Below are 13,544 nucleotides of genomic sequence, written 5' to 3'. Positions count from 1 at the left end.
AAACTCAGAGAACAAGTGTAACAAAATAAATTATACATTTCGTTATGGACATGAATGGGTTAATGTGTAATTGAAGATTATTTTGTCGTTCATAATATAAGTGATATGCAAAGCACTGTGTTGATGTGTAGAATAACCGCTTCCAGAATTCAAATCCACTGCCGCCGAAGCAAAAGCGGAACTCTCTAAGATGCTGTAACTAGCTAGCTACAATGTTTCCAACCAATTTATCGTGACTTTATCGTCTTTTGTAAGTACAAAACTAGCTAGCTAGTCATAAAACGGAAACTGTTCATTCTTGTTCATCAGTAACGTCATTAGCATGCTAACGCGTTAGTTAGTTAGCTAAATATCTAAAGTTAGCTACTAGCGTTTTTTTTGCAAGAAAACGCTAGCTATATTATTGGATGTGGCAAGACCGATACAGCTAGCACTAGGTTGATGGTTAACGCTTGGTTGCGTGGTCAGCTAGTCAGCAAATGGCTGTTAATAACAATCTTTGTTTACAGAGCTAAAGTTAGCTAGCTAACTACATCGTTAGCCAAGGCATACATTTAAGGTAGGTAGGTAGTTGTAAACAAACCCATTTCCCCCAGCCTGTTGCGCATTAATGATGCCCGAAGAATTTCAAAACATATCGGCTTGTTCCGATCCATTGACTGAAAATAATCAGAATTCTTTCTTACATTCTACTTTGGAAAAGTTCTTTACTGCAAAAACACGTACACTTAAAATTGATAAAACCGATGCTGTAGCTGTCATTGAACTTCAGAGATATTTGACAGAACAACAAAATGTTGGACAACAACCTCCTGACAGCTACAGCTATGACATGATAGTGACTGATGGAGTCTGGCAGGCCAAGTGCATTCTTGACCGTAGTTTAAATCATCTGATCCACAAAAACATTATAAGTAGTGGAATTGATATCCACATCACCCAGTGCTCGTTTGTTTACAATGAGAGAAGATTGGGTCAGGGTTGTGTTTGCATCGAGAAGATTGAACATGGTTCAAAGGAGTCTAATGTGTTGCGCAAGATTAAGGACTTGGATTCCCTCCCCATGATTTCAAAGGATGGCTTTGGGAACATTGTGGCATTGCAAAGTGATTCACCCCTGCAGGTGGGCCGCAAGCATTACCTGTCTCTTTGGAATAACGAGGATCCTGAAGGCAGACTATGGGTTCCAGATGTCCCCCCATCAGACGTGGTGCTGGATGGTAAGATGTGAATTTAAGTTGCTGACTTGTGAGAAACCACAATCTCCAACAGAAATTGTGATAAGATATTATGTCTTCAACAGTGTCAAAGATGACCCTCCTGTGTGATCTAGAGTCGTCACTCGGATGCATGTTTCGACCTCTCCCCCTGATAGTGAGGGTGATTCATAAATCCAGACTTCGGTATTATGGAAAACCTGGACTCAAGATGAATTACCCGTACCAGGTGAGGCATAAACGTATAATCAAGTATCTGTACCATACCATTGACCAATACACCGTCTCTTCTCTACTGAACCCTGACACTATAATTAATGTCTCTTCGAATGTTGTCAGTATTCTGTATGAAGTGTCTCATCAGGATTTTATGTTTTATTTCTCTATTCTCCAGGCCTACTTTGAGGTTGCAGACCAGAGTGGCACCATGTCCCTTGTCCTGTGGAATGAGCTGTGCCCAGAATGGTACCAGAGACTGAATGTTGGAACTGTGCTCTATCTCCAAAACTACACTCTCAAGCAGAGCTATCAGAACAGGTCACGACCTCACATAGACAACCACAGAATGAAGAGCTTTCACTCAGTAGGTACTGAACTGAACCAAGTCATTCACAACTTAGTAAATCATCATTACCAGTATGTTGCCAGGCAGCACTCCTGAGTACCGTAATTTCCGGACTATTAAGCGCACCTGAATATAAATGTTTTTATTTATTTTGAACATAAATAAGCCGCACATGTCTATAAGCCGCAGGTGCCTACCGGTTCATTGAAACAAATGAATTTTACACAGGCTTTAACGAAACACGGCTTGTAACAAAAATAAATAGGCTTTAACGAAACACGGCTTGTAACAAAAAATAAAAAATTAGCAGTAAGCTTTAGTTGTCTTTTTGCACTGAGTCAATTCCTCACGCTGCTGTTTTCAACGTCTTATCATCGACTCATTAAGACCAAGCTCCCATGCAGCAGCTCTATTTCCTTTTCCAACAGCCAGATCAATCGCCTTCAACTTGAAAGCTTCATCATATGCATTTCTCCGTGTCTTTGCCATGATGAGGGTGACAAAATGACTACCGTAATCAGAATGATGGGAAGTTTGAGAGCGCTCGATTTAATCTCAACAGTAAACAAAAAAGTTGTTTGCCCTTAACCCGTTCGGCAATTTCATTGGTCTAATGAAAGCTTCATGCCTCGAAAAAACTGAGCACGTCACAGAATGTGTTTTAAAAAAATAAATAAAATTGAAAGCGGGAAAAATCCATATATTAGCCGCGTCATTGTTTAAGCCGCGAGGTTCAATGCTGGGAAAAAAGTTGCGGCTTATAGTCCGGAATTTACGGTAGTCATTTTGAGAGAACATTCTGTCTGAATCTTTGCGAAACTGTTCATTTTAGTATGAATTTTGACTTTGCCTGCCTTGCAGAAATTTGTCTGAATCCACGGAATCCCACTGCAGTCCTTACTGTGGTTCCAGCCAAGAGTGTGCCACCTCAATGGGGCTTGCCCGAGGTTTCCTACCAGTTCACCGTTAGGTAAGTTCACAACCACATTATGCAGTTGAAATGAGATTTTATGTAAAAACAAAGGCCTTTCCCTGGGTAACATTTCCAACATTACTAAGCAGTCTTTATCATCTGCCTGAACTACTAATAAATGTTTTTCTTCTAGATCAGAACTGGAGAGCTTGGCCAGCAATTCTGCATGTGATGTCATTGGCTTGGTAACTTTTGTGAGTCGGGTGGAGAGAATAAAGAGTAAGGGGAACACAGGTAAGAGTTGCTCATTACACTTGAACTACTCACTTATTTCTCACTATTAGGTAATTCCATGTGAAAGTAACACAAATAGCCATAATTTATTCATTTTTTTGCAGGCCCAGAAAAATACTGGACTTACCGCTGGGTCCATGCAGTGGATGGAACATCCAATATTCCTTTCATTTTGGAGATTTTTGCTTCTTCACAACCAGAAATATTCAATGGGATATACCCAAGTAAATATGACAGTTAGTAAAATACCAACAATTCCATAGATAAACTGCAACAGAACTCTCCTAATTGTACTTCTTTTCTCCCTGCTCTGCGCCCTCCCTTCTTACCAATGCAGTGACATACCTGGTCTGCACTCAGATGAGGAAGTGTCAAGAGCCAGACTCACTGCCTTACCTCACCAGCAGCTGTGAGACACAGATATTCACTACAGGTAAGTGCTGCTGTCATTTGCAAAGAAACAAAAGATCAAATCAAAGTTTGTCACATGCACAAAATAGAGTGGATGTGACGACAGTACAGTAAAATGCTTACTTGTGTCTTCCTCAACAGTACAGAATACATGTAGATGAATAAAAGTAAAACATACTAATAAAATAGCAGACAATATATAATAAACACACAATAATTGTCCCTTCTATACAGTGGTGTAAAGTACTTAAGTATTTTAACTTAAGTACTACTTAAGTTGTTTTTAGGGTATCTGTACTTTACGTTTTATATTTTTTTAACTTTTACTTTACTACATTCTTAAAGAAAATAATGTACTTTTTATTCCTTACATTTTCCCTGACTCCCAAAAGTACTTGTAGCAGGACAGGAAAATTGTCTAATTCACGCACTTATCAATAGTACATCCCTGGTCATCCCTAATGCCTCTGATCTGGCAGACTCACTAAACACAAATGCTTAGTTTGTAAATTATGTCAGAGTGTTGAACTGTGACCTTGGCTATCTGTAAATTTAAAGGAAAAAGTCTGGTTTGCTTAATAAGACATTTTAAATGATTTATACTTTCTTTTGATACTTAAGTACATTTAAAACCAAATAGTTTTACTTAAGTCGTATTTTACTGGGTGACTTTTACTTGAGTAATTTTCTTTTACTGGGTGTCTTACTTTTACTCAAGTATGAACATTGGGTACTTTTTCCACAACTGCTTATCAAACAAATGCGAAACATTGTGAATCCGAAAAGGTCAACAGTAAAACTGCTCTATTTAAAAAGGAATATCAAATTTATTTATATAGCCCTTCTTACATCAGCTGATATCTCAAAGTGCTGTACAGAAACCCAGCATAAAACCCCAAACAGCACGCAATGCAGGTGTAGAAGCACGGTGGCTAGGAAAAACTCCCTAGAAATGCCGAAACCTAGAGAGGAACCAGGCTATGAGGAGTGGCCAGTCCTCTTCTGGCTGTGCCGGGTGGAGATTATAACAGAACATGGCCAAGATGTTCAAATGTTCATAAATGACCAGCATGGACAAATAATAATAATCACAGGTCAGCACCTCAGGAGTAAATGTCAGTTGGCTTTTCATAGCTGATCTTTGAGAGTATCTCTACCGCTCCTGCTGTCTCTAGAGAGTTGAAAACAGCAGGTCTGGGACAGGTAGCAAGTCCGGTTAACAGGTCAGGGTTCCATAGCCGCAGGCAGAACAATTGAAACTGGACCAGCAGCATGGCCAGGTGGACTGGGGACAGCAAGGAGTCATCATGCCAGGTAGTCCTGAGGCATGGTCCTAGGGCTCAGTTCCTCCGAGAGAATTAGAGGGAGCATACTTAAATTCACCCAGGACACCGGATAAGACGGGAGAAATACTCCAGATATAACAGACTGACCCTAGCCTCCCGACACAAACTACTGCAGCATAAATACTGAAGGCTGAGACGAGGGGTCAGGAGACACTGTGGCCCCATCCGATGATACCCCCGGACAGGGCCAAACAGACAGGATATAACCTCACCCACTTTGCCAAAGCATAGCCCCCACACCACTAGAGGGATATATTCAACCACCAACTTATCATCCTGAGACAAGGCCGAGTATAGCCCACAAAGATCTCTGCCACGGCACAACCCAAGGGGGGGTTCCAACCCAGACAGGAAGACCCCCGTTAGTGACTCAACCCACTCAATATATGGAGAAACACACTGCAACTTTATGTTAAGATCTAGTATGTAGTTGTTATACTTGATCAGATGTAGTTTTCCATCAGGGTATCACAAGGGCCAGCCCTACGTGTCAGACCCCAGAGTGAAGAGCTTCATCCAATGGACCAAGACTCTGAAGGACAGTGTCATGCTGAAGAAGACTGCTGTTGGTGGCCATTACTGCTTCCCTCACGCCCCTCTTATCTTCACACAGTCTGTGGCAGATGGCTCAGGTAAAAGAGGTGAACCTTTTTCAAGAAGGAAAGATCTACATCTGCCTGTAATATGCATCACTGGTTTGTTTGTTTGTATGCTTGTTTTTAACTACAGCAGACATCACCATTTAAATTGTTTTCATAATTATAGTGCATTTGGAAAGTATTCAGCACCATGACTTTTTCCACATTTTGTTACGTTAGACTTATTCTAAAATTGATTTTTTTGCAAATGTATTAAAAATCAGAAATATCATATTTACATAAGTATACAGACCCTTTACTCAGTACTTTGTTGAAGCACCTTTGGCAACGATTACAGCCTCGAGTCTTCTTGGGTATGACGCTACAAGCTTGGCATGTCTGTTTTGGGGAGTTTCTCCCATTCTTCTCTGCAGATCCTCTCAAGTTCTGTCAGGTTGGATAGGGAGCGTTGCTGTACAGCTATTTTCAGGTCTCTCCAGAGATGTTTGATCAGGTTCAAGTCCGGGCTCTGGCTGGGCCACTCAAGGACATAAGATTTTTCCCAAAGCCACTCCTGCGTTGTCTTGGCTGTGTGCTTAGGGTCGTTATCCTGTTGGAAGGTGAACTTTCGTTCCAGTCTAAGGTCCTGAGTGATCTAGTGCAGGTTTTCATCAAGGATCTCTCAATTCTTTGCTCCGTTCATCTTTCCCTCGATCCTGACGAGTCTCCAAGCCCCTGCTGCTGAAAAACATCCCCACAGCATGATGATGCTGCCACCACCATGCTTCACCGTAAGGATGGTGCCAGGTTTCCTCCAGATGTGATGCTTGGCATTCAGGCCAAAGAGTTCAATCTTGGTTTCATCAGAACAGAGAATCTTGTTTCTCATGGTCTGAGAGTCCTTTAGGTGCTTTTTGGCAAAGTCCAAGAGGGCTGTCATGTGCCTTTTTACTGAGGAGTGGCTTCTGTCTGGCCAGTCTACCATAAAGGCCTGATTGGTGGAGTGCTGTAGAGATGGTTGTCCTTCTGGAATGTTCTCCCATCCCCAGAGGAACTCTGGAGCTCTGTCAGTGACCATCGGGCTCTTTGTTACCTCCCTGACCAAGGCCCTTCTCCCCCGATTGCTCAGTTTGGCTGGCCGGCCAGCTCCTAGGAAGAGTCTTGGTGGTTCCAAACTTCTTCCATTTAATAATGATGGAGGCCACTGTGTTGTTGGAGACCTTCAATTCTGAGAATTTATGTTGCTACCATTCCCCAGATCTGTGCCTCAAAATAATCCTGTCTCGGAGCTCTACGGACAATTCCTTCGACCTTATGGCTTGGTTTTTGCCCTGCCATGCACTGTCAACTGTGGGACCTTATATAGACAGGTGTGTACCTTTCCAAATCATGTTCAATCAATTGAATTGACCAGAGATGTACTCCAATCAAGTTGTAGAAACATCTCAAGGATAATCAATGGAAATGATGCACGTGAGCTCAATTTCGAGTCTCATAGCGTAATACTTATGTAAATAAAGTGTTTCTGTTTTTTTATTTGTAATACATTTGCTAAAACTTGTTTTTGTTTTTTTATTATGGGGTATTGTGGAAAAAGTCAAGGGGTTCTTTCTGAATGCACTGTATTTCCCATCTCTCAGCTCAAGTTCCTCTAGTTGCTGCAAATGACTTGAAGAGTGAGATGGAGGGTCTGCATTATCGTGAGCACAAGCGGCTGGCAATCCAAGGACAGGTCATGGCTGTGCAGTATGTGACATTGCCAGAGGAGACTCTGTCAGACCAGGTAGGCTTCATAGATGTACAGTGGGGGGGGAAAGTATTTGATCCCCTGCTGATTTTGTACGTTTGCCCACTGATAAAGAAAGGATCAGTCTGTAATTTTAATGGTAGGTTTATTTGAACAGTGAGAGACAGAATAACAACAAAATAATCCAGAAAAACGCATGTCTAAAATGTTAAAAATGGATTTGCATTTTAATGAGGGAAATAAGTATTTGACCCCCTCTCATTCAGAAAGATTTCTGGCTCCCAGGTGTCTTTTATACAGGTAACGAGCTGAGATTAGGAGCACACTTAAAGGGAGTGCTCCTAACCGCAGCTTGTTAACTGTAAAAAAGATATCTGTCCACAGAAGCAATCAATCAAATCAGATTCCAAACTCTCCACCATGGCCAAGACCAAAGAGCTCTCCAAGGATGTCAGGGACAAGATTGTAGACCTACACAAGGCTGGAATGGGCTACAAGACCATCGCCAAGCAGCTTGGTGAGAAGGTGACAACATTTGGTGCGATTATTCGCAAATGGAAGAAACACAAAAGAACTGTGAATATCCCTCGGCCTGGGGCTCCATGCAAGATCTCACCTCATGGGGTTGCAATGATCATGAGAACGGTGAGGAATCAGCCCAGAACTACACGGGAGGATCTTGTCAATGATCTCAAGGCAGCTGGGACCATAGTCACCAAGAAAACAATTGGTAACACACTACGCCGTGAAGGACTGAAATCCTGCAGCGCCCGCAAGGTCCCCCTGCTCAAGAATACATATACATGCCTGTCTGAAGTTTGCCAAGGAACATCTGAATGATTCAGAGGACAACTGGGTAAAGTGTTGTGGTCAGATGAGACCAAAATGGAGCTCTTTGGCATCAACTCTACTCGCTGTGTTTGGAGGAGGAGGAATGCTGCCTATGACCCCAAGAACACCATCTCCACCATCAAACATGGAGGTGGAAACATTATGCTTTGGGGGTGTTTTTCTGCTAAGGGGACAGGACAACTTCACCGCATCATTTGACGGGGCCATGTACTGTCAAATCTTGGGTGAGAACCTCCTTCCCTCAGCCAGGGCATTGATAATGAGTCGTGGATGGGCATTCCAGCATGACAATGACCCAAAACACACGGCCAAGGCAACAAAGGAGTGGCTCAAGAAGAAGCACATTAAGGTCCTGGAGTGGCCTAGCCAGTCTCCAGACCTTAATCCCATAGAAAATCTGTGGAGGGAGCTGAAGGTTCGAATTGCCAAACGTCAGCCTCGAAACCTTAATGACTTGGAGAAGATCTGCAAAGAGGAGTGGGACAAAATCCCTCCGGAGATGTGTGCAAACCTGGTGGCCAACTACAAGAAACGTCTGACCTCTAATTGCCAACAAGGGTTTTGCCACCAAGTACTAAGTCATGTTTTTCAGAGGGGTCAAATACTTATTTCCCTCATTAAAATGCAAATCATTTTATAACATTTTTGACATGTGTTTTTCTGGATTATTTTGTTGTTATTCTGTCTCTCACTGTTCAAATAAACCTACCATTAAAATTATAGACTGATCATTTCTTTGTAAGTGGGCAAAAGTACAAAATCAGCAGGGGATCAAATACTTTTTTCCCCCACTGTATAACAGACTTCATGTGATTTCAACACACTTAGTCTTTTTCTAAAGTAGATTGGTTGGTTGTTGTTTTTTTACAAGAAAAATAAACAGGATGAATTGCAAGACAAAAAAACACCAGTTGCCTGTACAGAACTTTATAGGTATTGTCATTGGTAAGGCAAGTTTATAATGTAATGCCTGGTTCTCTCCAGCAGATGGTTCAGTCTGTTGTGGCTGTATCTGACCCACCCAGTGATCAGAGGACTGTAGAAGTGACTCAGATGCTGATAAACAGGGAAACAGCGCCATCTAGTGTGCAGAGCTCACCCAGCAGACGGAAAAGAAAACGAGCCAAGAAGAGGTGAGTAATCCCCAAGTGGGGCGGAGAGAAATTGCAGAATGCAATTCTGCATATTTTCATTTTTTTTTTTATGCGTGTTAAATTATTATTATAATCTCATCGGGACCTGCGGTCTGTTGACCCTGTTCTGGGCTGAATCTGGACCACGGTCCACTTGTTTAGTATGGCTACCCTAAAACAAGGGTAGGCTATTAAACATTCAAAATTGTACTTATAACTCCCCTTTACTATGGCATTGGAAATTAGATTAGCATATTTTCACTTGAATGTTTTAGATATTTTTTTGTCTTTTAGAGTGATGAAGCGACGCTACATTACTCGTGCCAGAGTGCAAGAGAAAAGGTAATGAATCAACTATCGTCAACCATCCCAGGTCACTGTAATAATTTCTCTATGCTCAGGTTATGGTGAGAGCTTTGTCTGTTCACAGAGAGGCTGGCCATGGCTTAACAGAAGAGGAGCTAAGTGAAGAGGAGAGTGATTCTGAAACAGAGGAAGTTGGTCCACTAGAAAAAAGAACTGACCAATCTAGAGCCAGTGGACAACTAGGTCCACCAGGTATGAGTTTTTTGTCACATTAACATAGCCCACATAGATAAGTGGTGAGATTAACTTTTATTCCTCTCTTTATGGGTAAAGCATGGCTAGTGAAGTGTGGGGGCTAGCCTGAGATATTAACTATGCTGTTTGTCTGGAAACCATGGAACTACTTGCCATCGCATCATTCATGTGGGATGTTAAAAGGCTGGTGACATTGATAGGCCTACTATATTTTGTTTCTAAGATATTCCACAGAGTAAAGGCGCTACTGAAGAGAGATCAGTTGCAGATTGTGATAGGACATCGTGGGAAAGCAGCTCGTGGCCGAAGCAGAGACAAGAAGTGTTAGAATATTTACATCCTGGTGGTGTGTACTCAGAGAGCCTTTCTCAGAGATTCAGATTTGACGACAAGACCCTTCTGCTGCAGCAGAGTAACCTACATGCTGCTAGATGGACTCCAGAGCAAACCACAGACACCCTCTCATCAGTAACCTGCAAAGGATACTATAAAATCACAATATTAGGTAATGTAGAGTTATGTAAATCATTTGTTTGTTAATTTCTTTCATTTGATTGGAGTTAATCTGGTATTTTTTTTATTGTTCTCAGGGGTGAAGGTAAGCTGGTCCGGTACAGAGTACCGGCAAAATAAATAGTGCTGGTACGGCGTACTGGTAAAACATGAGCCTATCACAATAATTAAATCAAAGATGAAAACTGTAGGCTATTGTACCATTTATTGTTGGCGCCTGTCAGCCGCATGAGAAATGAGTGAATGGACTTAAAACCCGGTGGTATAGCTCCAAAATGCAGTCTGGTTTGAGGTAAACACAACATTTTTGCTAGGCAGAGATGATTTGCCGGGACCGTGACGCAAGCGGACACCAGTGAGTGGACACAATCAATTCAGGCTGCAAGTCTCCAATGACAATTGCTGAATGTCATCATTTTTGGGGTGTTTTAATAGATGTCTCTTTCCATTCATCAATTGTCGGGTGCACAGTACAGTTTTAGATGCTGGAATTATTTTAGTGGACCAATGTATGCAGATGTGATTTGTTTGACAATCAGATAAAAACATCATGCCTGGTTGTGTTCATGGCCAATTAAAAGGCAGTGGTGTAAAGTACTTAAGTCGTTTTTTGGGGTATCTGTACTTTGCTATTTATATTTTTTACAACTTTTACTTTACTACATTCCTAACTAAAACAATTAACTTTTTACTCCATACATTTTCCCTGACACCCAAAAGTACTCATTGCTTAGTAGGACATGAAAGGGTCCAAGTCATACGCTTAAAGACAACATCCCTGGTCATCCCTGCTGCCTCTGATCTGGCGGACTCACTAAACACACATGCTTCATTTGTGAATTATGTCTGACCGTTAAGCTGTGACCCTGGCTATCCGTAAATTAAAAAAGCTATATGGCTCCATCTGGTTTACTTAATAAGGAATTTGAAATGATTTGTACTTTATACTTAAGTATATTTAAAACCAAATACTTTTAGACCTTTTACTCAAGTAGTATTTTACTGGGTGACTTTCACTTGAGTCATTTTCTATTAAGGTACTTTTACTCAAGTATGACAATTGGGTACTTTTTCCACTGCTGTTAAAAAGGTAATACAGATGCCATGTCTTTACTATTAGACTCATCAAAAATATTTATGCACATAGGAGGTCCAGTACCGGGAAACAATTAAATATTTTACCCCTGATTTTATTTTTATACATCCTTAGTGGTTTTATTTATCTTATTACTTGTTTAATTTAACTTCTATAATTTCAGGGCCTCCCGTGTGGCGCAGCGGTTTAAGGCACTGCATCACAGTGCTTGAGGCGTCTCTACAGCCTGGGTTCGATCCCAGGCTGTGTTACAGCCGGCCGTGACCGGGAGACCCATGAGCCGTCGCACAATTGGCCCAGTGTCGTCTAGGTTAGGGGAGGGTTTGGCTGGCCGGGATTTCCTTGTCCCATCGCCCTCTAGCGACTCCTTGTGACAGGCCGGGTGCCTGCAAGCTTACTTCTGTCGCCAGTTATACGGTGTTTCCTCCGACACATTGGTGTGGCTGGCTTCCGGGTTAAGCGAGCAGTGTCAAGAAGCAATACGGCTTGGCAGGGTCGTGTTTCAGAGGACGCACGGCTCTCGACCTTCGCCTTTCCCGAGTCCGTACGGGAGTTGCAGCGATGGGACAAGGCTGTAACTAACCATTTGGATATCACAAAAAGGGGTAAAAAGTACACACAAAAAAAACGAATTGCTATAATTTAATTGTTTTACTGTAAAATGTACACACACACACAAACATGTCTCTCTCTGGCAGGTATAAACCAGCAGATGGCCATCGATGCTGCCTTTGTTCCTGTGATGTCATCTGGGGACCCCAGGTCCTTAGGTCTAACTCAAGACCCCCATGACAACACACTTCTGTCCTGCCTGTCTGCAGGCTTCATCTGCCCTCTCGCAGACCCCCTGAGCCAGAGTGAGGTTGCTCTCCCTGAACCAGGTAACACACCGGATAGAGTGGGACAGGAGGGGAGGGTGAAAGTTAAACACACCCCTGAGAGCAAGTCATGGGGCAGTGCTTTTAGCTAAGGTAAAACTCCAGGCTATTTTCAAGGAGTGTACTATTCATGGTTCTTGACCTGCTCACATGCATTTTTACAATATCATATGTTGACCTTCAAATGGGGCTTTCAACTCAAACTTAAGAGTCCACTTAAAAAAGCAGTTATGGCAAATCAAACGCGCTGTCCATTTTAGGCTAGACTGAGTATTGAGTACAGGGTCAAATCAAACAATTGATATGGTAGATTCTATCAACATGTATAATATTAGGAATTTATTAATTACATGCACTGAGTACAGTCAAACATTAGGAACTTCTTCCTAGTATTGAGTTGCTGGTCCATGTTGACTCCAATGGTTCCCACAGTTGTCAAGTTGGCTGGATGTCCTTTGGGTGGTGGACCCTTCTTGATACACACAAGAAACTGTTGAGCATGAAAAACCAAACAGCAGCTTTGCAGTTCTTGACAGCTACTACCATACCCCGTTCAAAGGCACTTAAATATTTTGTCTTGCCCATTCACCCTCTGAATGGCACACACACACAATCCATGTCCTCAATTGTCAAGGCTGAAATCCTTTTAACTTGTCTCCTCCCCTTCATCTACACCCGATTTGAAGTGGATTTAATAAGTGACATCAATAACTTTCACCTGGTCAGTTAAGGTGTTAATGTTTTATATACTCAGTGTAGAATGTAGACATTGTTTTTAGGTTTGCATACATAATGTTTCCAACAATTTTAAATATTCTGAAGTTAATTTGTGTATGCTGGTGCTTCTTAATCTTTTTTCTTTCAGAGGAGATTTTAGCAACTGCTGAGGAACTGAAAGACACCCATCTTGTGTGCATCCTTGACCTCTGTCATCTGGGAGGAGAGAAAGTGGAGGTTATCATCACCAAGGTGTATAGAATGACTGACATTGCTTTGGTATAGATATTGGACCACAGTATGTGTTGTCTTGTCTGACAAATCTGAAATGAATGTGTTCTTTGTCAACATGATTAGCCAGACACATTTTATTGTTAAATACTGGAAATATTTTTGTATATATTTTTTTAAACTGGGGGTTTGAGTATTTTGAAAAAACGTAATTATAATTTCAACAACAAATAAAAATCATCACATTTAAGAGGATTCATAAACTGTCTTTTTTTTACTTCAATATTTATGTCAAATCATCTTCCACATTCACATGCTTAATGTTTATTTATGCCATAGCATAAAGACAAGCTACATGGGCTCTGGAAAAAGTACATGGAACTATGCAGAAGGTAAAATAGTTGAGTATTCTCTTAAACATCCTGAAACAGGATATAGTTTAAACATTTGAGCTATAGTGTGGTTACTAAACTGGTTTCACATTAGGCTGAA

The 13,544-nt window shown here is 41.6% G+C and overlaps 1 protein-coding gene across 3 annotated transcripts; it reads left to right on the top strand.

Moving 5' to 3' along the window:
• The first annotated feature begins 85 nt into the window (after positions 1-85).
• On the top strand, positions 86-13,315 carry radx (RPA1 related single stranded DNA binding protein). Of its 3 annotated transcripts, none has more exons than XM_029700876.1 (15): positions 86-1,220; positions 1,304-1,446; positions 1,612-1,804; positions 2,644-2,752; positions 2,889-2,989; positions 3,094-3,213; positions 3,327-3,422; positions 5,211-5,378; positions 6,965-7,107; positions 8,911-9,056; positions 9,351-9,398; positions 9,487-9,614; positions 9,841-10,122; positions 11,925-12,107; positions 12,970-13,315. In XM_029700876.1, the coding sequence occupies exons 1-15, from the start codon at positions 611-613 to the stop codon at positions 13,104-13,106; spliced, it is 2,607 nt and encodes an 868-aa protein (XP_029556736.1). In that variant the 5' UTR covers positions 86-610; the 3' UTR covers positions 13,107-13,315. The 3 variants fall into 3 exon arrangements, with proteins under 3 accessions (XP_029556736.1, XP_029556735.1, XP_029556737.1); XM_029700875.1 differs by having other exon boundaries at positions 8,908-9,056; XM_029700877.1 differs by lacking the exon at positions 86-1,220 and having other exon boundaries at positions 1,329-1,446; positions 1,612-1,800; positions 8,908-9,056.
• Positions 13,316-13,544: the final 229 nt, after the last annotated feature.

This window comes from Salmo trutta, chromosome 19, assembly GCF_901001165.1.
Source record: "Salmo trutta chromosome 19, fSalTru1.1, whole genome shotgun sequence".
Lineage (NCBI taxonomy): Eukaryota > Metazoa > Chordata > Actinopteri > Salmoniformes > Salmonidae > Salmo > Salmo trutta.
Note: the sequence above shows the minus strand (reverse complement) of the source record. Positions and strands in the feature narration are given on the sequence as shown.